This window comes from Rhineura floridana, chromosome 8 (assembly GCF_030035675.1).
Source record: "Rhineura floridana isolate rRhiFlo1 chromosome 8, rRhiFlo1.hap2, whole genome shotgun sequence".
In the NCBI taxonomy this organism is placed as follows: Eukaryota; Metazoa; Chordata; class Lepidosauria; order Squamata; family Rhineuridae; genus Rhineura; species Rhineura floridana.
In genome coordinates, this window is record NC_084487.1 from 124,948,912 (window position 1) to 124,975,883 (window position 26,972).

Below are 26,972 nucleotides of genomic sequence, written 5' to 3' on the forward strand. Positions count from 1 at the left end.
AGCCTTAAAGAATTGAGTAAAATTTTCTCTTTAATTTGAACATTCAGTTTTCTCTCAGAGATTATTTGTATAGCTAATAATTGCCCTCCACTGTACTAGTCACTCGACTATGTATCAGCATTTCCCCTGGTTGACTATTTGGTAGCAAAGCCTGGATTACGCAGTACCCAGTGGAGCCCTACAAAAAGCAGTTGCACTGTGTGGATTGTTCAGAGTTCTAGCCATTCCATCCCTCCCTCCCAACATGCACACAGAGTTTTCTTTTTCTCACTCTCCAACAGTCAGTCAGCATTTGGGGGTTTCCCTCCATTTTGGGATTTCTTCTCTGCATTTGGGGCTTTGTAGGGGGTGGGCCATATACATTTTTTACCCAGTCCCACAGCTACCTTCAAATCTTAGATATCTCCATTGCTTTCTATGAGCAGTTCTCATTACCGTTCCCTGGGAACATTTAAAAATAACCTCTCAGGATGAACCAGGAAATTACCTCTGCAGATAATGAGACAGAACTTTTTTTATATACAAAGTTTACCTTCTTTCACCCTACTTTCCAGTGACCCCATTCCATTCCCTCTCCCATTTGGTTTACAATTTTTTTCCTTCTCAATCAGTCATCGCTGGGCCCTTCTGGGGGTCTCCCCACCTTAGCCTTTTTTTCTAAATTTTTTTTTGTACTTCTCAAAACATTTATTGTAATTTTTGCAAAATTATCCTATTTCCCCCTTCACAATATGGCTAGGACGATGTTTAGATTGTGAGCTATGTGACCCTTGCTTTGTTTCTTTCAAGGCTCCACTCAGAAAAACATGGGGCGGTGGGGTGGCAGCATTCACCAGACCTCTAGTTGGTTGCATTGCTGGTGCTTAGCAGGAGGCTGAAGAGAGGGGCAAGGAAGTGACATGGTAAGCACTGTGCTAACGCATCAGCGAAGCCAAGCCAGTCTTGCTGCCAGTGCATTTGCACCATGCCAACCTCATCACCACCTTGCCCCCCCACCTCCCAGTAAGCAGCAGCAATGTGACCAATCAGAGGTCAGGTATTACCACCCTACCATGCTGTCTGCTACTACTTGTAGTGCTGTGGACTTCAGGCTTCTGGGGGAGGGAGAATTTCAAAAGTGAGGGATAAAGGACACCTTTTATTCTTCTCCCAGCCTTGCCCGACATCCATGTATTAGGTATAGACTGCAGGGGGAAAGCCTCCACACATTCCAGCTCCCAATGAAGCCTCCGCACATAGAGGTTCATGTGAATAGGCCATCATGCAACACCAGGGCTGGAGGAAGCCTCATGGCCCCATACCCCAGTTAGCATATGAAGATGGGAAGGGAAATACAGCCTGACTGACTTCTGATTTCCTTAGACCTCTCTCTCTCACACTCCTCTTAATCACCTGTAAGCTCACAGGTTCTTGTCATGTTGCTGTTTTTTGCTGTTTGCAAAATTATGCTTTTTTAAATTTACAATTGTATATGCATCTACATAGGGAGCTCCCAGAGTAGCTATATGGTATTAACCATCTTGGACACTACAATAAGCAGGCGAGGCCTTGTTGATGGTGCTGCCACCAACGGACAGGGCCTTTCCAGTGATAGCTCTCCGTTTGTGGAATGCCCTCCCCAGTGAGGTGTGTCTGTCTCTATCACCATCTACATGCAGGAGAAATCTGAAAACATTCCTGTTTACCCAGGCATTTGATGGCTAAACGGGACTGTTCCTGGCAACCCAAAGATCACTGATGAAAGAATATTTTAACTATGTTTTTAACTGTAATTGTGTCTTGGAATGTTTTTAAATGTTTTTAGTAGGCGCTAAATCACCTAAATTTGCCATTAGAAGGAATGATAATCTTATACACACACACATACACACGTCCTCTCAACACATTTTAACCCCTTCCCTATTGTAATGCCTCTGAGCTGGGGTCATCAAAAAGGCCTAGATTCAAAAAGTAATATATAAAAAAGGTGTTGTCCTGAGCCTCTTTAATCAAAACAGTGCCTTCAGAAGAGAAGGTTAAGACGGTTCCGCTGGAAAAGCTTCCCTACCTCCTCTGCCTCTCACGGGTTCCATGAGAGTAATTTTAAATGAACTACTATCCACCAAAAATGAATATAGTTTGTTGTTTCATACATAAATGTGGCAAATCTCTAGAGAATAAATTTCATCATTTTTATTCTGCTTTAAATGCTCCAAATAAAAAATTGTGATCTTTTTTATGATGGTATTCACTCCAACATTCATACAGATTTATCACATTCTAGTCTGCAATGCCAAGTTTAAGATTTATTGTCAAATAAAGCCACATTTTGTTGTTTTCCGCGGGTCTGCTTTAGAAAAGAATTGCTTCTGTTCTGTAATTTCATGTACCAAATTATAAAAACAGTTTTTTGTTCTGATCAAATTCTGGAGGACATCCCAAGCACATATAAAAAAAAGAGGCGAATCAAACAGCAAGCCCAGTTAGTAAAGATGGGCTAAATTTGGTTTTGAGGTTGGTGGTAATGAGAGACATAAAATATTTAGAGAAAGGAAAACAAATGAATTGTCCATCTAATTTCTTTCATTTTTTTTCTGTAGGCTTATGTCCAACTTAGCGTTTCTGCAACTGCAGCTTATTAAAGCTCCATAGACCTCCCAAATGGAAGTCATTCCAAACTCCAGGAGAATACATCCTGCTCAGATAACCACATAGTTGAAAGCACCATCGTATAGATCCAACCTTCTTTCTACAAATGTAGACATTTTTGGCTCCTATTAGAAATCTACCCTCACACAATTGAAACCTCAGATTGGATCTATGTGTGTAGAATGAAGTGGTAGAATGGGCTGTACCATTTCAGACTACATAGAGAATATACCGCTTGTAAATGCTCTCCCATGTTTAAACAAAAATTCTCTCCTTTGAAACAGAAAACTAGTACATCAGGGGAAGGATTAAAGTCCTCCTCTTTGCTTGCTGTTTGTCTATTTGCAGAGAGATTTTTTTTCCTGGATAGAAGAGTTTTTAAAAAGGTCATTCTCTGCTTTGCAATCTGACGTGGTAAGTCCATTCTACCACCATAGGACTCTACCACTTTATTTTGCTACATCTTGTTCACTATTTTTCCCCATGTCTATCAAAATAACGCATGTTTATATTAAACACATATGAACGGTCCCAAACATGATCCTGACAGTTCCTCAGTATAAAACTCCATTCTTTACAATTATGCATAGGCTATACCACCAATAACACCACCAGACAGTTCAAAAATCCTTATTTTTCCATGAGTGCCTATCAGACTGCTTGTAACAATACAACCAAGCCAATTCTACCTGCAAGCAATCTGACCATCTGTACCCTCCAGTATCTTCTTAAGCAAGGCTGCATGTCTGCCAAAGTTCCACAGGAGTGCAGAAAAAAGCACAGAATATGGTACTGGGAGAAAAATAAAACGTTCATAAAAAATAAAATAGAAAAGAAGCAGAAGCAAGTTTCTACCCCTTATGCCTCTTAAGATATGTTTTTAAGTACAAGGGCAATGCCTATAGGGTGGCTGAACATTTCAAGCAGTTGGGGCTTCATTGCCCTTTAAAAAAAAAACACCTGCAGAATTAATTAAAATAAAATAAAATTATGCAAATCTACCCAATTTCGTGAAGCCAGGATAGAGAAAGAAGCAAACTGGGCGGTTACTAAAGTTGCTCAGAAGCCTGAAGACCCCCTTAATTACTTGTGATTTTATATGCAAATATGTTTAAAGCAAGCAGTTTGTAGAGTCATTAAGACCTTGTTGTTTAGGAATATAAACTCCATTAAAATTTCCCCAGTAAGGAATTATTCCTGTCCAACAAGATAGTACAACAGCAAAATGGTTTAAGTTCTGATAAAGTCCTCAGATGACAGAAAGCTGCAGTCTTTAATCATGACTCAAATCTGATTTTTAACCTCAAACTGCACCCCAGAACAACATTCTGTACTTTTTAGAAGTATTGGTAACTAATGCATTCTTCACAGGCAGAATTAGTACAACAACATCACGAAATCAGTTATTAAGAGGCTTTATTTCTTATTATTTTTATTAATTTATATATCGCTTACATGCCAGAATGGTTCCTAAGCAGTTTACAAGCATAAAATCAATTACAAAATCCATACATAATTAAAATACACAGTAAAACAATTCCATCAAAACATTAAAAAAAACCCCTATTTAAAATATACAATTAACAAGCCTATTAAAAAGAATAACAATTAAAACAGTTTAAAAAAGCAATTCGAACAACTAGGGCTGCAAGTCAATACATGTCTACTCAGAAGTAAGCTTCATTGGGTTCAGTGGGACTTACTCCCAGGTAAGTGTGTATTGGATTGCAGCCGAGATCAGGAATTTCAAATTCAGGGAAAGGCTTGCCTAAACAGGCGTGTCTTCAAGACCCAGCAGAATGCCAATATGGATAGGATCTCTCATATTTCAGCAGGAAGGGCATTCCACAACACTGGTATCACCAGTGAAAAAGTCTGCCACTGTATTACTACAAACTCATCACCATCAGGTAGTTGCAAAACTAGTTGTGCTCCATTTGTTGATCTTAATGCCCTTACCAGTGGAGGAGAAGACAGTTTTTCAGGTAAGCTAGTCCAGTTGGTATGGCTTTATATGTAAGTAGGAGAACCTTAACATTTATGTTAACTTGTTATAAAACAATTATATTGTGTAAAAATTATTTGGAAATTTGCAACTGTGTTTATTGCAACTGCACACATTTTTTTGGGGGGGAGGGTAATTTTTAGTGGTGTTACTCAGCCTCTTAACAGTTGAACTAAATACCAAATTCCCTGGCTGGCAATGCTGGCTGGCTTGTAGTATAGATTCCACAACCACCCGAGCACACTCATTTGGAGGGGGGGGGAACCCTTAAGGAAAACACACAAGAGATTGCAAAAACCTTGCCCCACTCTTTCCTTCACACTTGCGGCTTACAGGTGCCTAGCAGTGCAATCCTATACATGCCTTGTGAGGAAGTAAGCTGGAATCTCATTTTTGCCAATAAGAGGGATTCAATAATCAATATGTTTGAATAGATTTTCATTCCTATCTCTTTCTCCGTCAGCAAAAATATTTAACTGAAACCGCGTATACAGAGAAATGGTGACAAAACATTGTGTCAGATGGTTCCTGAGAAAAAGGGAAGTTGTGGTAAAAGAAAGATTTTAAATCTGTTTAGGGACATTTTGAAATGGTGTCAACAAGTATTGGTAAAAATGAGTACATGCACTTATTGCATGCTGTATGGACCCCTCCTCACTCTTGTCAGTTTCCTTGATGTGTAATTTTGCTGAAGCTTGCCATGCCTATATAACTGTGTGTGTCTATGTTAGAGAGAGAGACTTTCTCCGGTGTGCAGGTGACTCTCTCTCCTGATGCACATCAGTATTTTCTTTATTGCAATGAACTTGTCCAATCGACTGCTTCTCCTAAATTTGAGTATTTGAAGATATTTTCCTTCCACAGTTCTGGTGTCAGTAGTGGGATGGAAATATACTGAGTTATTCCTGTGGGTTGCTCTCGGCTGCCCCTCAACCTCCAGGGCCCCAAAAGGAGATTTCTCCATTGGAGCTTGAGAAAGGAGCTGGAAGTGGCACAGTGAGACGCTTTGGTTGACTCCATCCAAACCTTTACTGAGAACCTCAATTGGACAAAGGGGGAACAAGTTTGAGTAGTGAAAAGGGATTTAAGGAAGAAGGTCCATGGACAGGGACGCCCGTTCCGAATAAGCCAGACTCAACAAGGAAGGTGTAAGTCAGTATTTCGGTGAATTAAAGGTGGGCTGGTGTTTTGGGTTTGAGTGTGGCTTTGGTTTGTATGGGGCTCTAGTAGCAGCCTCAGCCAGTGCCGCTCACTGGATTTGGGCATCAGCTCAACGGACCTGGTGGCGGGAAGGCTGGCTTGGGTAAGTCCTTTGAATGATTACCTTGTTGGAGTTGTGGCATTGTGAAGAATTGTGAAGCTAGGCTCACAATATGTTTTAAGATGTTTTATGATGTTGTGTGATTTTTTTGGTGTTAGGAGAAATAGTGTCCTAAGTGGCATGGCAACTGTGGTCTAAGTCCAGCCCTTCTTGGCAAGAACTTTACTATAGTTTGTATGTTTATGAATAGGGAGGTGGAAGTCTAGAACTGTCATTTGTGAGACCTTTGGGCATTTTGTATGCTAACAGAGACCAACAGTCAGTGACTGGGAATTTCTGTATGCAGAGCCCAATGCAGAGCACAATCATGCAGCAGCCTGGTTTGGGACAGTGACTGGTTGGCCTGGTGGCATTATTTTGGGAATAAGAATTGCCCTAAATCTTAAATTGAATGTTATTTTATTGTAATTATAAGTGTAAGGTTATCCTATAGGACTGTGCTTGCGTAGCATTGATTACTTTGTGTCACTCCTGGCTCCATAGAGTTCAGTTTTACCCTCTTGTCGCTGAGTTCTGGGGAGTCTATAGGGCACAGAATAGAAATTCATTTTATTGAAAGATTTATTGTTTGTAGAAAAAAAGAGAAACTGAAATTGAATAGGATCTTTGTAGTGTTGCGCGCTATTGAAATTGAATTCTATAAACAACTAATAAACTATATATTCTTTAGGAATAATGAGGTTATAATATATTAATAGGTAAATCAAAGCTAAAAATCTCTTTTTCTCTGCTTGATGCCGTTTCTTTGGGGTCCCTTCTTGGAATGTTCAGTATGCTGGGACAGCAAGGCCATTAGATAAGATAAAGGGAGTAAGACCCTGGTACAGCAGCCTCAGTGTCTCCAAAGGGTCAGGAAGGGTCAGTTTTCGAATGTATTAAGTCATAGAAGGGATGGGCTGGTATTAGAATTTCTGACTATTATCTGGTTGGCTATATTTTAATGTAAGCAGCATAATGTCTAGGTAATACTTATGCGCAACTTTTGGATTGGAAGATGCTAATTTCTTTGTCTTGGAGAGTATAAAAATGTAGACATCAGTGCCATGTTTTATTGTTTTAAATTTTTAAATTGTGTAACTGACCACAATGATGACATGAATTAAAAACCTATGGAATGTTCAGGCAAGTATACATTCTGAATGGAAGGAGTTTTTTAAAAGATGTATTTTAAATTGTATTTGTTTTTAGTTATTGTAAACTGCCCAGAGAGCTTTGGCTATGGGGCAGTATACAAGTTTAATAAATAATAAATAAAAATAAAATGTGGCAGAGTTCCATCGAACATCATGGGAAACTGACTTCCCATACGTTTCCTTACTAAAGAAAGGCCTACCTTTTTGCTGCAAGCCTGTGTCCTCAATTTCTTCAGGACCCCTGGTCCATCAGACCCCTAAATTCCCCATTACTATATTAATATATAATATCAAATTGGATAAATTTCAAGTATATAAGCCATGGCAAATCCAAATCCAAATTTGGCCAAACAGTCTCCATTTTTTAATCCAAATTGTTTGAAACCCAGCAAATTGCTTGAACCCCCACAAAAGAATTCTCCTGCATTTTATATGTTTAGTAAATATGGGCAGAAAGCCATTAAGTTTTTGCCTTTGTGGCATGAATACATGGCCGGTCAACAAGGAAACCAATGGTTTCCTTTGCTTGGGACATCTGATTCTGAGAAAATGTTATATTTATGGAGAGCACTCTCAATTAGAGGACTACAAATTGATGAACAACAATGGTATACTTTCTTTCTTTGGGAAGAGGAAGTACAAGGGAGGTTTAATGAGTCCCGCATAATAAGTCTTAGAAAGTCACAACAAATCTTCTTGGAATAATTGAGGAAAGTAAGAAAAGAACTAAAAACACCCAATGTGGAATCTCCAGCATGTGTTTCTAGATCTAACTCAGTACCTGTATGTACTTGTTTGTCTGCATCTGAACATCTTGGAGCATGTCCTCTTTTGTCTGCCCAGTCAGGGACAGTCCCACGGGTTCATACCCAAGGTTAAGGAGTGGTAGTTATTTCCTTTGGGCCTCCTTCCATTCAGAATGTATACTTGCCTGAACATTCCATAGGTTTTTAATTCATGTCATCATTGTGGTCAGTTACATCAATCAAAAGGAGAGGGTAAATTGGGTATATTGGGGGAAAATGCAGTTCAGGGTTTATGTCTTATCTGATGGTCATGATAGGTGGCCAACTGCTGTGACTATTAAAATAACACAATATCTAGCTGGACCCAAGTTTTGGGATTGAGTGGTTGCTGTAATCACTATGTTTAATATTGTTATGAGCATGGGGGTTGGAATGGATGATCCCTGTGGGTCCCCTTTCCAGCCTGATTTGGAATCTTGTGCCTTGGAATGAGAAACTCGCTCTGCTGGTCAGATGAGTCTCTCCTTTGTTAAGCTAATAGAGTGGCCAGGTAGGAGAATGGGTATATCAGTTACCCAGCAACTGGTGAATGGGCCAGGAAGACCCTTTTGTCATTGAAACTCTTCAGGAGAGCCTTCCCCCCCCCTTCCTGGCAGCTAGCAGACGTTTGTGCTTTGAGTGTTTTTAGAATTTCTAGAGAATGGCTGGGGCTGGAGGCAGGCAGAGAGGCTATCCCTCTGCCCCATGGCTTTAGGATGCCTCCTGCAAACCAGATGGAAAAGCTGGATATTGGACTGCTGATGCCTTGAACCCCCTCCATCCTAAGCTCAGGTTGGAATGTGTGTAAATAAACAAACCATATTTCATAAAGACACCACAGTCTCCGAAGAAAACCAAACCCTGGATGAGCTCAGGGACCCCAGAAATCTCACCGCTCGGAGATTTGGGGAGGCACGCAACAATATTTATATGCTGGAAGTATAATTTTTATAATAAAAGGGTATTTGTGAAAAAGGATAATAGTTTTAAGTATTAAATTGAGGATATCTGTCATATTGAAGTTATCAGTAGGATTTCTTTCATATATTAATTTGGAAGGAAAATTTATTTTATAAAGAAGAGTGTGCCTATATTCCCATATTGATTAAAAGGAATATACATTTAAAATGTCAATATTTGAATGTAGACAGGGGGTACTTGGAAAAAGGAAACATTTCTAGAGTGCTTTGTTGTCTGTATTTAAGAAGAATGCTTTTACTTAAAAGTTTTTTTAATGCTGTTCTGCCATGAAAAGGGGGGTGCACCTTAGATTGCTGCAATGCATTTAGATTGCTAAAGTTCTTATACAGTTTCATGGCTTAAAACAGCATCTTTAGAGTCACCTCTCTCCTACCTTGCAGGAATAAGCCATGGTCTGTCCCATGTAGGGGAAGATGGTACAGGAGGGCTCCGCTTTATGGCGTTCCGCTGATGCGGCAGCTTTCAATCAGGGGAAATTCCCCGTTTTAAAGCCGATTTTGCCGTTTTGCGACATTTTAGCGTCATTTTCGCGTGACACGGCCCATTATAGTCTATGGGGCCCCACTTTACGGCGATTTCCGCTTTACGGCGGGGGCCTGGTCCCTAACCCACCATATTAGCTGGGCCCTCCTGTATGGCACAATAAACAGCTATTGGTTTGCATCCAAATTAGCTAACTGTCCATTTATATGTTTGATATTTTTTTTCAGAAGTAAGTTCCACTGCATTCAGTGAGGCTTATTCCCAGGTAAGCATGTATAGAATTTGCAGCCCAAACGTCCCTTTGACTCCTTCACCTAACCTAAAGCAAGCTGTGTCTGCTTGTGTGTTTATGTTTGGTGCAACACTCCCATACTTTTAGAAACTGTCCAGTGGGAAGAAATAAAGCAGGCAAAGCATTACATGGCATGGAGAAAATGGAAGGAACAGAACAGCTTCATCTGTGGAATTTGGCTTGCAGAGCTGTTAAAGGGACAAGAGCCCAGGGTGAAATGGGGACAATCCTAGCTGATGCCGATAAACTTTCATGCATTTCACGGTATGTGTTTGCCTTTCTCTCACCTTGTGTCTATCCCATCTCTTCCCTCACCATTTTCCTCTTCCAGTAACCTGAAACTCCAGAAGGTGACTGAATCCAGGAGCAGATGACCCTCTGTTCTCCTCCCCCAGAAGAAATCTGCAAGGAAGTCCCTTCCTGCAAGCAAACTGCCACACCCCATACTAAAGAATGGAATGCCTGAAGGGCTGGGCTATCTGTTCGAGGATTTTTTAAAAAGGTAACAGTAGCACCAACAGGAACTCAGAAAGAGTAAGAAAGCGTATACACCTTGCGTTTAAACCACATTATTTCCCCCAAAGAATCCTGGGAGCTGTAGTGTATTAAAGGTGCTGGGAATAGTAGCTCTGCAAGAGGTAAAATGCAGTTCCCAGAATTCTTAGGGGGAAAATAATGTGCATTACGTGTATGGTGTATACGCAGCCTCAGACTGGAGCAGAAGGGAACCAGGTCTTCATCACAAAGGGAGGCCCGTTTGAGTCCCTTGTTTAAACTGGAGCACTAATTAAAGCTGTGTTGAGCCCTATTGGAGGAAAGCTCACTGCAGCGACGTTTCCAGAAATGAGAGAGTTGAAATGATGTGGTGGAGAATGTACTGAGGAGGAGCAATGGCAGCAGTGGGGTGACAAAATCCTCCTCAGTTGGGAACAAAGGGAGAGCTTTGTGCCCCGCAGGAAATACTGGAGATGTAGAACATTGCCATCAAACAAGATGAACCGCTTCAACACCTTCTACCATCCCACTCGTTCCTCTCTGTGCATCCTGTGGGTACCACCAAAGGAAACATTTACCTGCCAGCATCTCTAACCACCTCATCTGCCCAATTCTGCTCTCACCCACCCATTTACTGCTCCAGCCCCTCTAAGAGCTCCAGTCCTCTAATCCTCTTCCTCCCAAGGGCAAGGAGATAAGAGCGGTGGCTGCTTTCGTGAATGGTGCTTGGCATAAGCATCGCTCAGGTAAGCAGCAAAGCAAAAGTTGTTCGTGGAGAGTAACGAATGAGCTCGGGCCTGTGGTAAGGAGGAGGAGAACAATGGAGGGATGGGGAAGGAATGCAGGGAAGCAGCAGCTGTAACAACAAGGGGCTGAGTGTCACACTCCCAGCCTGCCACGGCAACTCAAGGAGGACTTACTAAAAATCAATGAGGGCGGCAGTCTGCACTCTTGCTACCCTCCACATGCTCAGTAACAAACAAATACCCCCAGTCAGTGGAACTCCCTTCCTCAGTGAGTCACACTGCAACTGAAGCTTAGCTGGCTGTGCCGTGCTGTGCTGCGGCTCTGTTCTCCACGTTCTCTCCCACTCACCACGATTGCTGCTGCTTACTCCGCTCGTACATCATCTTGCTGATGTGTGCCCTGTGCAGTGCTAGCTTTTCAACAAGCCTTTTAAGTAGAGATCTTATCCCAATCTGGGTCTGTGCTGGAATTGCTTTTTAGGATGTTTTTAAAGTTGTTTTTTAAAGATTATTTTTAAAGATATGTTTGCTTTGTTTTAATGTTTTTAAAGATGTTTTAAGATATTTTTAAATCTTTTGTTTTTAAGATGTTTTAAAGCGCTTTTAGTATTTTTGTCTGCTGCCCTGGGCTCCTTCTGGGTGGAAAGGCGGGATATAAATTTAATAAATAAATAAATAATAAATAGCAGCAGCAAGCAATAACATTGGCCATCGAGTGTTCATGGAAAATGCTCTACCAAGATCATGAAATGCTGTGGGGGACTGGCCCAAGGGATTCTGGGCAACATAAGCCAATGGCCAATCTAGTCCAGCACCCTGTTCTCCCAGTGGCCAACCAGATGCCTATGGGAAGCCCACAAGCAGAACCTAAACACAAGAGCACTCTCCCCTCCTGCTGTTTTCAGCAACTAGTATTCAGAAGCATGTTGCCCATGACTGTGGAGGCAGAGCATAGCCATCATAGCTAGTAGCCATTGATAGCCTTATCCTCCATGAATTTCTCTAATCCTCTTTTAAAGCCATCCAAGTTGGTAGTCATCACTGGCTCTTGTGGGAGCGAATTCCATAGTCTAACTATTGCTGTGTGGAAAATTACTTTCTTTGGTTTGCCATGAATCTTTCAGCATTCAGCTTCATCGGATGTCCATGAGTTCCAGTATTATGCAAGAGGGAGAAAAACTTTTCTCTACCTACTTTCTCCAAGCCATGAATAATTTTATAAACTTCCATCATGTTGACTCTTACCTTTTCTCTAAACTAAAAAGCGCCAAATGCTGCAACCTTTCCTCATAGGGGAGTCGCTCCGTTCCCTTGATCATTCTGGTTGCCCTTTTCTGAACCTTTTCCCAGTTTACAATATCCTTTTTGAGGTAAGGCAACCAGAACTCTACACAGTATTCCAATTGTGGCCGCACCATAATTTGTATAACAGCATTTTAATATTAGCAATGTTACTTTCAATACTTTTCTTAATGATCCCTAGCATGGAATTTGCCTTTTTCAAACCTGCTGCCCACTGCGTCAACACCTTCATTGAGCTATACACTATGACCCCAATGTCTCATTTCTGGTCAGCCACTGCCAGTTCAGACCTCATGAATGTATATGTGAAATTAAGGTATGTTTTTTCCTCCAATATGCACAACTTCACACTAACTTACGCTGAATTGCATTTGCCATATTACCAACCATTCACTCAATTTGTAGAGGTCCTTTCAGAGCTCTTCATAATCTCTTTTCATTTTAACAACACTGAACCATTTAGTTGTTAACAGTCATCATGACTTGCATTTTATTGTGATTCCAATAGATGGCAGGTTATACAGGGAAGCAAAGAGTTAACAGCAATGATTAACAAGGAGCCGGTTGCATCAGTTTCACAGCTGCAGGAACTTAGAGTAATTAAGGAAAGGCCCATAAAAGAAAGGGGGTGGCTGCAGCAAAGTGTGGGGGATGAAGGAGTCGTATGTTGAAGGTGCTGTTATGTTCATTTATGATCCTGTGTATCCAGAGAACTTTATTCGTGTGTCTCAAGTAAAGCTTCTCCTTAACAAAGCTGTGGCAGTCTATCTGGTGTCTTATTATTGCTACAACTGGGCTACTTATACTTTCTACAACTGGGTACTGGACTGCTTATGCTTCCAACAACTGCATCTGCAAACTTGGCCACCTCACTGCTTACCCCTAACTCTCGACTGTTTATGAACAAGTTAAAAGGCACAGGTCCCAATACCAATTCTTGGGGTACTCCACTCTCTGCAGCCCTCCATTGGGAGAACTGTCCATTTATTCCTACTGTCTTCTTTCTGTTACTTAACCAGTTTCTGATCCTCAAGAGCACCTTTTCTCTTATTCTATGACTGCTAAGCTTACTCAGGAGTCTTTGGTGAGGTACGTTGTCAAAAGCTTTTTGAAAGTTCAAGGACACTATGTCAACTGGATCACCTCTATGTGCTTTTTGACACTCTCAAAGAACTATAATAGGTTAGTGAGACAGGAGTTACCCTTGCAGAAGCCATGCTGGTTCTGCTTCAGCAAGGCTTGTTCTTCTATATGCTTGGTTATTTTATCTTTAACAATCATTTCCACCAATTCTGTGTCAGATATTAATACAGCCAACCTGTAACTTCCAGGATCACTCCTAGATCCCCTTTTTAAACATTGGTGTTACATTGGCCATTTTCCAGTCCTCAGGTATGGAGCTGGATCTGAGTCACAATTATTCAAGGTGAATATTTACAATGATTCAAAGTAATAAGGCAAAGCATTCCTCCCAACATCCTGCCTTGAAGAGTCTATTACACAGAGGGGAAATGGAGTATTTTTCTGGAGTGTGCACATTATGCACAAAAGATGAGACAAACCACAGATCCAGAAGGAAAGAGATCAGAGATGCATGTGCAGCAGCCAGCAGGACACAGAAGCAGATTACAATTGACTTAGAGCAGCACAATGCAAGAGACTTCAACAACTGACTTGTACATGGATCTGAGGGTCTGGGGAATGGGTGAGAGTATGAATGGGAAGGCACCATCCCATTAAGTCCTAATGATGAGCCTTTACTGTCTAGTTCCTAACAATCACTAATCGTGTAGAATAATCCTAAATAAAGTTTGTGGTGACAAGGAAAATGTGATCAACCTGCTAGAATAAATCTAGTTGAGTATTGCAGTTTTAATGTAAATACAATGGCTTTACAAGAATCCTTAACTTGTTCTTTACTTACTTATCATACTCACAATCCGTCATCTTGAAGCAGTTGACCTCAATAATTCTTCTCAGCTCATGACGCTGTATCTGTCCATTTTGATTGTAGTCGAAAAGTCTACATGTCTTGATAAAATGTTTCAGCTTTTTGGAAATCTATTCAGCGTTTTCAAGGGAGTCATGTTAAAATAAGAAGTAAATGGTTAGTGATACAAGCTGAGGTTCAGGTACTGGACAAGTGTGCTATCAATTTTTTCTTAGAAAATGAAAATCTCTTTTTTAGATCCCCCCCCCTAAACCACAACCCACACAACACAATCTTTCAGATCTCTCTCTCTAATATGAGAAAAGAACACTTTGCATTGTCAAATGTTATGAAGATACTTTTCTCTCTAAATGATACTGGGAAAGTCAAAATTCTCTTTCAAAAATAGGAATTAGTTTCAAATACTATTCATTTCTGTTGAGTAGTTCAGAAATGATTCCTTTCTTCAGCTATTGAAACCAAGAGATATACTAAAAATGAAATGTGTTAAAGGGGGGGACTCAGAGTACTTTAAAGGAGAGTTTAGCTGTACTAAATATTTGCAAATTATTGGTATTCAGCTTTGGGGAAAATGAATATATTTTCTCTGAAACAGGGAAAGGGGGATCTTAGAAGTTTTTTTTTAAAATAAAATTGTACTAAAGATGAGATCTGTGAAATTTGCATTCCTTTTTTCTTTTTCTACCTGTACAAAACTGGGTCTTGAGATTTTAGCAATATACTGGAAGTGTCTATCAAAAGCATAAGATACGGCTCTATGCTTATTTTACACACAATTTCCATTTCAATCTTCTCTGTTTGCAAGTAAAATCCTTGCTTAAGTACTCCATGCCATCCACCATTTCACAGATTTATTCAGGGTCTGGTTGTCGGAAAAACAAGGATCTGTACCCTGAAGTCACATCCATGTCTCAAAGATGTGAGAAAATGAAGTGTCAGAAGGATGATGTGTGCCTGTTACATAAAGAAAACCCTTTCTGGAAGCAGAGTTTAAAACCCCTTCTCTTCACATGTGCACATTAGGGAAAGCAGGGCAGGAGAGATCTTTTGTGTGGATACACGCTGTGGCTTCAAGTCACCCCTGATTATTCCATAGGAGCACCTGTATACACCTGGCTAGCTCACAGGTTCCATATACTGACTATTATTCTACTAACATTAGGCAGGCACCTTCATTATACTATTTTAAACACCTGCTAAATGTTTTTATTTCAGCAAGCCTATCCAGACACATAATTCAGTTATGTATACTTGTTTTTAAATTCTGTTGACTTCATCTGTATATTAGGATTGGGGGAGTTATTAAGCGGTTGAAAAAAGTAAACAATTAAATGGGACCATACTCAGTGCATCAAGGAAGTATCTCGTGGTAAATCAGTGTGTGGTGCTCCAAGGCATAAATGGAGATCAGTTTGTGCTAGGGCTGTCCAATTTTTTTATGAGCTGAAGAATGCTCTGTGCATCCAGTGGAGTTCCTTGCTGCATAGAGAGCATTCCTTGAAAAGGCAAAGAACAGAGCACTTCCTACTATGTGCAAGGATTTTGTCAAATCACCTTTACCCTAATATGCTCTCAATCCAATGCAAAGGGCATCCAGTGGGGTATCTCAGTGTATGTAGGGAGCATTCCTGAATCGGCAGAGACAGGCGCTCTATAATGTTCATGGAGTCTAGGATTCCCCACTATGCACAGAGAGCACAACAGGCAGCTCCTATTATGTGAACGGACTGCAGCAAGCATATTTCATTCTGAAGAGCTTTCAAACCCATGAAAAGGATTTGGGTCCTTTTTATTATTAAGTAAGTGAAAAAGAAAAATAATGTTTCTAAGCAATAAATACATCTATGCTTCATTATCCTTTATATTCTATGCTTAGGCTACTTTGTACAAAATCTTTAATTAAAGTTTTTGCTTTGGAATTGTCCCCATCAACGCTGAAAGATTTTTTTTTTTAAAATGTGTGCACACACTCATATACACCATGGAAGGGCACAGCTGTGCATATATGAAGTGCTATTCAGCACCAAATGAATTGGAACAAAATAAGTACTGAGACTGTTATGCTCTTAGTTTTGGCTCCATATTCTCAGTAGCACAGTCTAACTTGTCACTTTATATTGATTCCATCTGTTTACACTCTGCAGAGGATTGGCCTCCTACAGCAAATGTTTCCTATTTACCAGCTGGTAAAGATGGGCCAAACCAGATAGGAAAGAATTAGATTATTTTCAGATCCTCATAAACATAAAATTGAAAAAAAAAACATAACAGGGGAAGCAGAGTGGGGGTGGGGTGGAGACTGAGCAATGGTGATGTGATAGCCAAGCAGCCTCTCTTGTTCATTTCTTGTCTTCTTTCCTTTGCTCAAGTCTACTTTATGTTGCTCTGGCAATTCAAAAGGGCCTTATGTTGTTTGTAAGATATTTCCTGCCTTATATGCTGCTGTTATTACATCTGTGAAAACAGGGCTGAATCTTAAATCAGGGCTGCACAACTTGTAATCCAGTAGATGAGAAGAGCTCCCTAACCGCATATAGTGGTCCACCAAGGACTTACTAAATTTCCTGGGTTTTATCTGAGCCTGGCACTGCAAAAACAAAAGAAGGGATATCAAACACCTAGCTGGTAGACCGCAACTGGGCAGGTGAGGTTTTTGAACTATAACTCCCATCAGCCCAATCCAGTGGCCATGCTGGCTGGGGCTGATGGGAGTTGTAGTTTAAAAAAAGTAACTTTTCCAAGCTCTGGGCACAAGTCCTGTGAGCCTGCAAAATGTGAAGGAATTCCTGAAAAATAAGGAACACGATCTAGCCAAAATTAAATGCTAGTTCATATTTTACTGCTGGTAGTTGTGGTGCTCTTTGCATGGTGAATGACTAGGAGGCCCCCACATGGGTAGAGAACAGTGGCTTTCAAACTTTCTGTCTTTCTGGAACTTTTCCCACACCAACTCTGGACACAGAACTTCACTCCCATGCTCCAGCTAACCCTATTAAGCAAGGACAGCCCCTATTCTCTATAACTTGTCCCAGAAAAAAAAACCTATTTAAACAGGTATTTGGAATGCCTTTATAGGAAGTGGGCAAACACGTGCAGTTGCCTTCACTAGGGCTGAGCTCTCTCCCATGATCTCTAGAAATCATCTCTGGGAGGCAAAGGTGTTGCACTATGCATGCCACCCTGAGCACCTACTGGGAGGAAGGGTGGGATATAAATCTAATAAATAAATAGATAAATGGACATGCATTGCTAAAAAATGCCAGTATGCCCTTTCCTTTCTAACCACCCCCATAACCATCAACTCAGATGGTAAATATTATTTATTTATTTATAACCCACCCTTCCTCCCATCAGGAGCCCAGGGTAGCAAACACTTTAAAACATCTTAAAAACAGACATTAAAATACATTAAAACAAAACATATTTAAAAACATTTTTTTAAAAAGCTTTGAAGACAAAAAAGAAACATTAAAAAAGTATTTTAAAAGGTTTAAAAACATATTTAAAAGCAATTCCAACACAGATGCCGACTGGGATAAGGTCTCAACTTAAACCGCCTGTTGAAAGAGGAAAGTCTTCAATAGGTGCCGAAAAGATAACAGAGATGGCGCCTGTCTAATATTTAAGGGTATGGAATTCCACAGGGTAGGTGCTGCCACACTAAAGGTCTGTTTCCAATGTTGTGCAGAACAGACCTCCTGATAAGATGGTATCTGCAGGAGGCCCTCGCTTGCAGAGCGCAGTGATTGACTGGGTATATAAGGGATAAGACGGTCTTTCAGGTATCATGGTCCCAAGCCGTATAGGGCTTTGTACACCAAAATTAGAAACTTGAACTTGGCCTGGTAGCAAATGGGCAGTCAGTGCAGTTCTTTCAGCAGCGGGGTAACATCCTGGCGATACCTTGCCGTAGTGAGCAGTCTCGCTGCCTCATTTTGCACCAGCTGCAGCTTCCGAACCAACCTCAAGGGAAGCCCCACATAGAGCACATTACAGTAGTTCAGCCTGGAGATTGCCAGTGCGTGCACAACAGCAGTCAGGCTATCCCAGTCCAGAAGCTGGTAACAGGCACTCCTAGCCACTAAGGTCACCTGGCTCTAGTGACAAGGATTATTTATTATTATTATTATTTGTTTCATTTTTAAACCGCCCATAGCGAGTGGCTCTCTGGGCGGTGTACAAGAAGATTAAAATACAGAATATCACAATAAAATCAACCTACCAACAGTAAACATACACAGCAAATAAAAAAAGATTTAAAGTTATAACATTAAACGGTTAAAATGCCTGGGAGCATAGCCAGGTCTTAACCTGGCGCCGAAAAGATAGAAGCGTCGGCGCCAGGCGTACTTCTTCAGGGAGGCTGTTCCACAGTTCGGGGGCCACTACAGAAAAGGCCCTAGATCGAGTAACTGTCCTCCGGGCTTCCTGATGGGTTGGTACCCGGAGGAGAGCCTTAGATGCTGAGCGAAGTGACCGGGTCGGTTCATAGCAAGAGAGGCGTTCCACAAGATACTGCGGTCCCACGCCGTGTAAGGCTTTATAGGTCAAAACCAGCACCTTGAATCTGGCTCGGAAACAAATTGGTAGCCAGTGCAAACGGGCCAGAACAGGTGTTATATGCGCTGACCGGCTGGTCCTCGTCAGCAGTCTGGCTGCTGCGTTTTGCAGTAGCTGAAGCTTCTGAACTGTCTTCAAGGGCAGCCCTACGTAGAGCGCATTACAGTAATCCAACCTAGAAGTTACCAGAGCATGAACAACTGAGGCGAGGTCATCCCTGTCCAGATAGGGGTGTAGCTGGGCTACCAACCGAAGGTGGTAGAACGCATTCCTTGCCACCAAGGCCACTTGCGCCTCAAGAGACAAGGAAGGATCGAAAAGAACCCCAAGACTACGAACCTGTTCCTTCAAGGGGAGTGTAACCCCATCTAGAACAGGGTAAACATCCACCATCTGGGCAGGGAAGGCATTCACCAACAGTGTCTCAGTCTTGTCTGGATTGAGTCTCAGTTTATTAGCTCTCATCCAGTCCATTATCGCGGTCAGGCAGTGATTCAGCACATCCACAGACTCACCTGTAGCAGATGAAAAGGAGAAATAGAGCTGCGTGTCATCAGCGTACTGGTGGCAACGCACTCCAAAACTCCTGATGACGGCACCCAGAGGCTGCATGTAGATGTTAAAAAGCATGGGGGACAAAACCGACCCCTGAGGGACTCCACAATGGAGAGTCCAAGGTGTCGAGCAATGTTCCCCAAGTACTACCTTCTGGCGACGATCCGCCAAGTAGGAGCGGAACCACTGCCAAGCAGTGCCTCCAACTCCCAACTCCGCGAGTCTCCCCAGAAGGATACCATGGTCGATGGTATCAAACGCCGCTGAGAGATCAAGGAGAATCAACAGAGTCACACTCCCTCTGTCCCTCTCCCGACAGAGGTCATCATACAGGGTGACCAAGGCTGTTTCAGTGCCAAAACCAGGCCTAAAACCGGACTGAAACAGATCCAGATAATCGGTCTCATCCAAGAGCACCTGGAGTTGACCGGTGACCACCCGCTCCAGAACCTTGCCCAAAAAGGGGACATTCGCCACCGCTCTATAATTGTTCAAGTTATCTGGGTCTAAGGAAGGTTTCTTTAAAAGATGGATCCAGGAGCACCCCCAGACTACAGACCTCCTCTTTCAGAGGAGTACAACCCCATCCAAAGAAGGCAACTGACCAATTATCTGAACTCGGGAACCACCAACCCACAGCGCCTCCATCTTGCTAGGATTCAGTTTATTGGCCATCATCCAGCCCATCACCTGTCCAGGCAGCGGTCCAGGGCTTGCACAGCCTCTCCCAATTCAGATGTTACAGAGAAAGAGAGCTGGGTATCATCAGCGTACTGCTGACACCTCACCCCAAATCTCCTGATGACCGTTCCCAAGGGCTTCATATAGATGTTAAACAGCATGGAGGACAAGATGGTACCCTGCTGCACCTCACAGCATAACTGCCAGGGGGCCAAAAGACAATCACCCAATGCTGTTCTCTGAAAATGACCTTGGAGATAGGATCAGAACCACTCTAAAACAGTCCCTCCGATACCCATCTCACCAAGATGGCCCAGAAGGATACCATGGTCAATGGTATCAAAAGCCGTTGAGAGATCAAGTAAGAGTAACAGGGTCGCACTCCCCCTGTCCTTCTCCCGATAAAGGTCATCCATCAGGGCAACCAAGGCCGATTCAGTCCCATAACCAGTCCTGAACCCAGACTGGAACGGGTCAAAATAATCTGTTTCATCCAAGAGTACTTGCAATTGCTGCGCCACAACCTTCTCAATCACCTTCCCTAACAATACTGATGAATGAGTTTCACTTACATCTAAGTACAAGCAATTCCATAGTGGTATTGTACATTCTATTAAAAACTGTAAAATAAATTGTAAAATAAGTGTTATGATCAGTTTACTAACATCACCTGCTTCAGAAGCCAAAGCATAGCAAGCTATAGCAGAATAAATGAATAGAGGCCCACTTCAGATGAACTGTTATGGTAGCAAGTCTGTTCAAGCCTGTGCACTCCCTCTTTTTATGAACTTCACTGAAATATTCAAAGAGATCATATCATTTTTTTGGGAAGCACTAGGCTGCTTGCCCATCTCTACTGGCACCAGTTCTAGGCATGGGATCTATTAGCCGGTGTTGCTTCAAAAGCATTCTGTCAACCTCACAGTCAGTATCGATTCAAGTTTGTTATTTATCTGCTATCAGCTGGTTTTACCAGTTGGATTTTTCCCTTCTCCAAAAATATTGATGATTTCTTTCAAAATATTGATAATTTCTTTCAAAATACTGATATTTTGAAAGGAAATATTGATAAATGAAAGAAAATATTAATATTTAGAAAAAAGAAAATATCAATATTTTGGACAGTATCAATACTTTGAAAGAAAATATTGACAAATTCCTGCTTCCTTTTTCTCCACTGTGACTAAGGCTGGTCAGTTTTCACACTAGCAAGCAAGCAGAGACTGGCTGTTTTCCTTTCAGAAAGGAAGAGAGGAAAGCAGCTTTCAGTGCCCCTGCCCCCCCTTCCTAGAGTCAAAGTGGATGAGACTTGGATTTTTCCTACTGCTTGAAGTTTGGATTATTTGGATGGAGTGAGGTGCACAGAGAGAGAGAGAGAGAGAGAGAGAGAGCTGTGATGAGAGTAAAAACAGTAAAAAGATAATATATTCGATGGAAAAAACGCTGTCAGAGGAAACCCACTGAAGTTCGGAGCAAATGGGATCACTCTGTAAAGATGGAGACTATGCAAGCTATTGAAAAATCTGGTGCTAAATCTGAATTCAGTGGAATTCTTGCCCATCCCTAACCAGATCATGCAGAAGCCCCATTTGTAACATTTGTCCCCCACCTCCACTCCTGAGGGAAGATTCATGCAAGGAGGATCAGCTGCATGATGTAAGGGAAGGTACCTGACTGTTCTTCACATGGACACAGACACTTGCAATACAGAGTACAACAACGAACTGGGAAGTTATTCCTGCTGATTTCAGTGGGAGAGAGAATTGCATCTGGTTATCCATCCCACTGAAATCAATATGACAACTTTGGTTGGATTGTGCTCAGGGTAAACAATAGTTTTCATATGATTATTCATATAAGTAATTTGTAGCTAACAAGCAGATATTGAAAGCAATACAGACTTCAAATTCAGGATAACCTTAAGGCTTTCCTGTAATTGTTGGGACATGTCAAATGAGAAAATTTGCAGGATCACAGTCACCATTTCTAACTGTTCATTATTAAGGTGTTATGTTCACCTTTTTAATGCCACCACACTAGTGAAACTAGGTTTGCTCTGATATAAAAGGGAGAACACATTTATTTATTTATTCATTTATTATCATTATTTTTACCCCGCCCTTTTTCCAAAACTGGAACTCACGGCGGCTTCCAGATAAAAGCACACATATAATTAAAAACATACAAAAGTCTAGATTAAAATCAAATTAAACAATTTACAGTATTAAAACCATTCATACATACAGTTAAAATAATTCAAACTCAGTTTTAAATAATACAGTTAGGCAACAGCAATGCAGCACCCTTCAAGACCTGTCCTTAACAGCTTTCACTTCCAAAGGCTTGTTGAAATAAAAAAGTCTTTGCTTGCCAACGGAAGGACTGCAAGGAGGGGGCCATTCTTGCTTCCCTAGGAAGGGAGTTCCAAAGCCTCGGGGCAGCCACCGGAAAGGCCCTATCTCGCGTCCCCACTAGTCGTGCTTCTGAGGACGTAGGTATCGAGAGAAGGGCCTCTCCTGAGGATCTCAGGGCCCGGGCAGGCTCATATAGGGAGATACGGTCTGACAGATAGCCTGGACCTAAGCCATATAGGGCTTCATAGGTCATCACCAGCACTTTGAATTGTGTCCGGAAACAGAATAGCAACCAGTGGAGCTTTTGTAACAGGGAAGTCGTATGGTCCCTGTAACCAGCCCCAGTTAACATTCTGGCTGCAGCACGTTGCACCAACTGAAGTTTCTGAACAGTCTTCAGAGGCAGCCCCACGTAGAGCGTGTTACAGTAATCTAAGCGGGACGTAACTAAGGCATGTGTCACCGTGGCCAGATCAGACGGCTCAAGGAACGGGCGCAGTTGGCGCACTAATCTTAATTGTGCAAAAGCACTCCTGGCCACTGCAGAAACCTGGGCCTCCAAATTTAAAGCTGAGTCCAGGAGCACACCCAAACTGCGAACCTACATCTTCAGGGGGAGTGTAACCCCATCCAGTACAGGCTGAATCCCTATTCCCTGATTTGCCTTTCGACTGACCAGGAGCACCTCTGTCTTGTCTGGATTAAGCTTCAATTTGTTCGCCCTCATCCAGTCCACCACTGATGACAGACACCGGTTTAAAACCAAGACAGCTTCCTTGGAGTTAGGTGGAAAGGACAAGTAGAGTTGGGTGTCATCAGCATACTGATGGCACCGAACCCCAAACCCCCGGACAACCTCTCCCAGCGGTTTCATGTAAATGTTAAATAACATGGGGGACAAAACTGAGCCCTGAGGGACCCCACAGGCCAACGGCCAAGGAGTCGAACAGGAATCCCCCAGCACCACTTTCTGGGTTCGTCCCTCCAGGAAGGAACGGAGCCACTGTAAAACAGTGCCCCCAAGTCCCATCCCAGCAAGGCAGCCCAGAAGGACACCATGGTCGATGGTATCGAAAGCCGCTGAGAGGTCCAGCAGAACCAACAAGGACACACTCCCCGTCCAGTTGTCTGTGTAGGTCGTCCACCAAGGCGACCAAAGCCGTCTCCATCCCATAACCAGGCCTGAAACCAGACTGAAATGGATCTAGATACTCCGTTTCATCCAGGAATTAATGTTGCTGTCTCATGCTTAGCTCTCACTGAGATAGTAAACCATTAGTTTGAGCTGCACTGCTTTAGACTGCAAGTGGACAGTCACATTATTTGATACTTTTTACTGTACACAGGAAACTACCATGTCAGAAAGAAACATAGGCTATAACTCTTCTCCCTAACATCTCATTTTCTATGTGGACATTTTTTGACATGGGGGGGCGGGGAGCATTCAGTCACAAGAGTCCTCACCTACACTGTGAAGTGGTACAAGCCTGACCGATACCTACCATCTCAGTAACAACTAGGCAGTAATCATTGTTATATCCAGCAGGAAAGGCCAGTGGTGGCCTGTAGTCCCAATGAAGCCTACAAAATTATTTTATTTAGCTTCGAGCGAACTTACATTTTAATCTAAGTCTAGTTAAAATCCTGTCACTGGTATGATATGGACTTCAGGCACCCCTTTTTTGACTCCCTATGGCAACTATTTTGTGCTGGCCCCCCATTTGGCACTTTTATAAAGGTATGAGTACCGGCACCTTGTTTTTTATTTTTTACCAAAACAGCACTGTTTTAACCTCATATCTACTCACAGTGAAACCGAGTGTGGGTCTCAGGTTTGTATTTGAGTATATAGCGTCAGGGAGCAACTGCATTCAAATAAATACCAGAACTCCCAGTTCAGGCATTACCATGTGTGCATGAAGTTAGTGTTGAAAGCGGGACAAAAGCAACTCCTGTTTGGGTTCTTTTGTTTGTATTCCAGAAGGAAGATAAGAGTTACAGTCCTCCAGCTGGCTAGGCTTGCCTACCTCTACCTATGCTCTTCTCTACCTAACTTCCTTCTGTTGTAAACCGATATGCTCAGGGAAGCTGACCTGCCCCTCCTTCCTTTGTCTTCTTCGACTGTTCGAGGAGACAGAGACATCTTTGTCTTTGCTCTCTTTCCTGAGCCATGAGGGCAAGACACAAGGCTGGGCATTGCACCTCCAACTTAGTTAGAACTAGGTATAACTTTCCTATCTACTATGTATTTCTACTATGTAAAATAGCTTTTCTTATTTTACTAAGTCTTAAGTATCAGTAATCTCAATGCAGGTAAAAGCCTGCTTCTAAGGTAAATACACACACTGGCACACGCAGCTCAGACTGCTGAGTATCTCTGCATATATATACATATTTCCCTAACAGTTAGAAGGAAGAATCACATAAATCCAAGAACTGCTCCCTATCTCATTTTATGCAAAGGCAAAGGGGGTGAATCAACAACCAAACAGGCTCTCTAGAATGGAGTTGTTGTTATGTGCAAGTTGATTACAACTTACGGCGATCCTATGAATCAGCGACCTCTAATACCATCTGTTACAAACCACCCTGTTCAGATCTTGTAAGTTCAGGTCTGTGGCTTCTTTTATGGAATTCTTGTTTGGTCTTCCTCTTTTTCTACTCCCTTCTGTTTTTCCCAGCATTATTGCCTTTTCTAGTGAATCATGTATTCTCATTATGTGTCCAAAGTATGGTAACCTCAGTTTCATCATTTTAGCTTCTAATGATAGTTCTGGTTTAATCTGTTCTAACACCCAATTATCTGTCTTTTCCGCAGTCCGTGGTATGTGCAAAGCTCTCCTCCAACACCACATTTCAAATGAGTTTATTTTTCTCTTATCCGCTTTTTGGTCTGTAATTCGCAGAGAAGAGGTCTATCATTGGCTATTGGCTCTGATGGCTAAATAGAACTTCCATGCAGGGTGACAATGTACCTTTAACTACCAGACACTAGAGACAAATTTAGGGGGACGCTATGCTTTCATACTCCCTGCTTGCAAGCTGCTTGAAGCATCTGGCTGGTTGCTGTCAGACACTGAATACTAGATGAGTTGGATCTTTGGTTCGATGAAACAAGGCAGTTCTCACATTCTTAAGCCCACCAATCTTCCATACCTGAATGTGGCCTCTATCGCTGTGTGTTTTGAATATAAGATCCTAGCCACATCCAAACATACATGTATGGGTACGTGCTCTGCCTGCACCCTGCATAAATTGGCTCAGAGGAATTTCAGGAGACCAGGGTTCAAATCCCCACATAGCCATGAACCTCACTGGGTGACCTTGGGCCAGTCACTGCCTCTCAGCCTCATGAAAACCCTATTCATAGGGTCGCCATAAGTCGGAATCCACTTGAAGGCAATACATTTACATTTAGGGAAATTTTCAGGGATGTTTTGCACTTGCATTAATTGTTGTTTTTATATATTAGCCATATTGTACTCATGATACATGCACTTCACAGCATGCACTTTTCCAACCTGAGGGCCACATTCCCTTCAGCGCAGTCTTCTGGGGGCCGCATGCCAGTGGTGGGCGGAGGCTGAGGCAGCAATGAAGCAGAACAATGGATATACATTTCACATTTAGACAGTAAGCTAGTTTCTACACACGCTCCTCTCTGTCCTCCATTAAGGCAAGCAAGAGTATTTCAAGGGCGCATTCCTGCCAGGCAAAAACACTCCAGGTGTAGGGTGTAGCCTGGAGAGTCCCAAGGGCTAGACGGAGAGGCCCAGAGGGCCACATTTGCCCCACACCCCTACCACAGAGTAATATACACCAATACAGCATGACTCTGTCCCAAGGTGTTTATAAACTAAACCCTAATAGACGGATTGGTATTACAGACCTGAAGCTAAGGATCTGAAATTGGTTCAACAGCATCCATACATTAAGACCTCAACTGGAGAATTCTTAGAGGAAAATTTAGCACAGAGCCTAAAAAAAATCCCCCCATCCTTTTTATCAGTTTGGCTGTACAGTTCTACCCACAATCACAGAGAGTGACATAAATATACATCTGTTCAATGGTTGATGTGCATCTGTACATTGACAATGCAAATGCTTTTTAAAATTTCAGAATAATCAATTCTAAATTGATTTTTGCAAATGCAGGATCATCCAAACTCTAAATCTGTCTACTGTTGCCTTCACTTCATGTATTAATCCTTTTTCAAAAAATAAGAATGCTAAAACTGTAAAAAGACCCTGAATTAAACTATACAGATATCCACATATCTATATATAGATATATATAAGCTTTATCTTAATTGCCCTTAATCAAATAAATAAACAAACACAGGCTCTTATACATTAAATTTTCTGGAAGCTTAATTGGGACCACGGGGGATATTTTCTATTCATAAATGTTGCAGCAGAAAGAAAACTTGGCTGTTTCATTTGTGGTGGGAAAATGGAAATGTTACTCTCCTGTTAGCTGTGTATATATAGCCAAGTTGAAGAAAAGCGATGGCAGCCGTAAGAACTATATTTGAGCGATGACTGATAGGCTTTACTGCAATGAGACATGACCGTCTTGGATGCAATCTGTCCTGACAGCTCTGTGATATGTTAATGCCTCACAGTCTAGGATGACGGATATAGACACCCTTCATGAGAGAAGGATGCTGGCTCCTGGATCCGATATAGATACATGTGGG

The 26,972-nt window shown here is 41.9% G+C and overlaps 1 protein-coding gene across 3 annotated transcripts in view; it reads right to left on the bottom strand.

The window, feature by feature from the left end:
* The window catches only part of EFCAB6 (EF-hand calcium binding domain 6), a 201,289-nt gene that overhangs the window by 164,442 nt on the left and 9,875 nt on the right, over positions 1–26,972 (bottom strand). For all 3 annotated transcript variants that reach the window (XM_061582356.1, XM_061582355.1, XM_061582357.1), the window contains one exon: positions 14,096–14,232. In XM_061582356.1, coding sequence (XP_061438340.1) covers positions 14,096–14,232 — 137 coding nt within the window. The remainder of the gene's footprint in view (positions 1–14,095; positions 14,233–26,972) is intronic.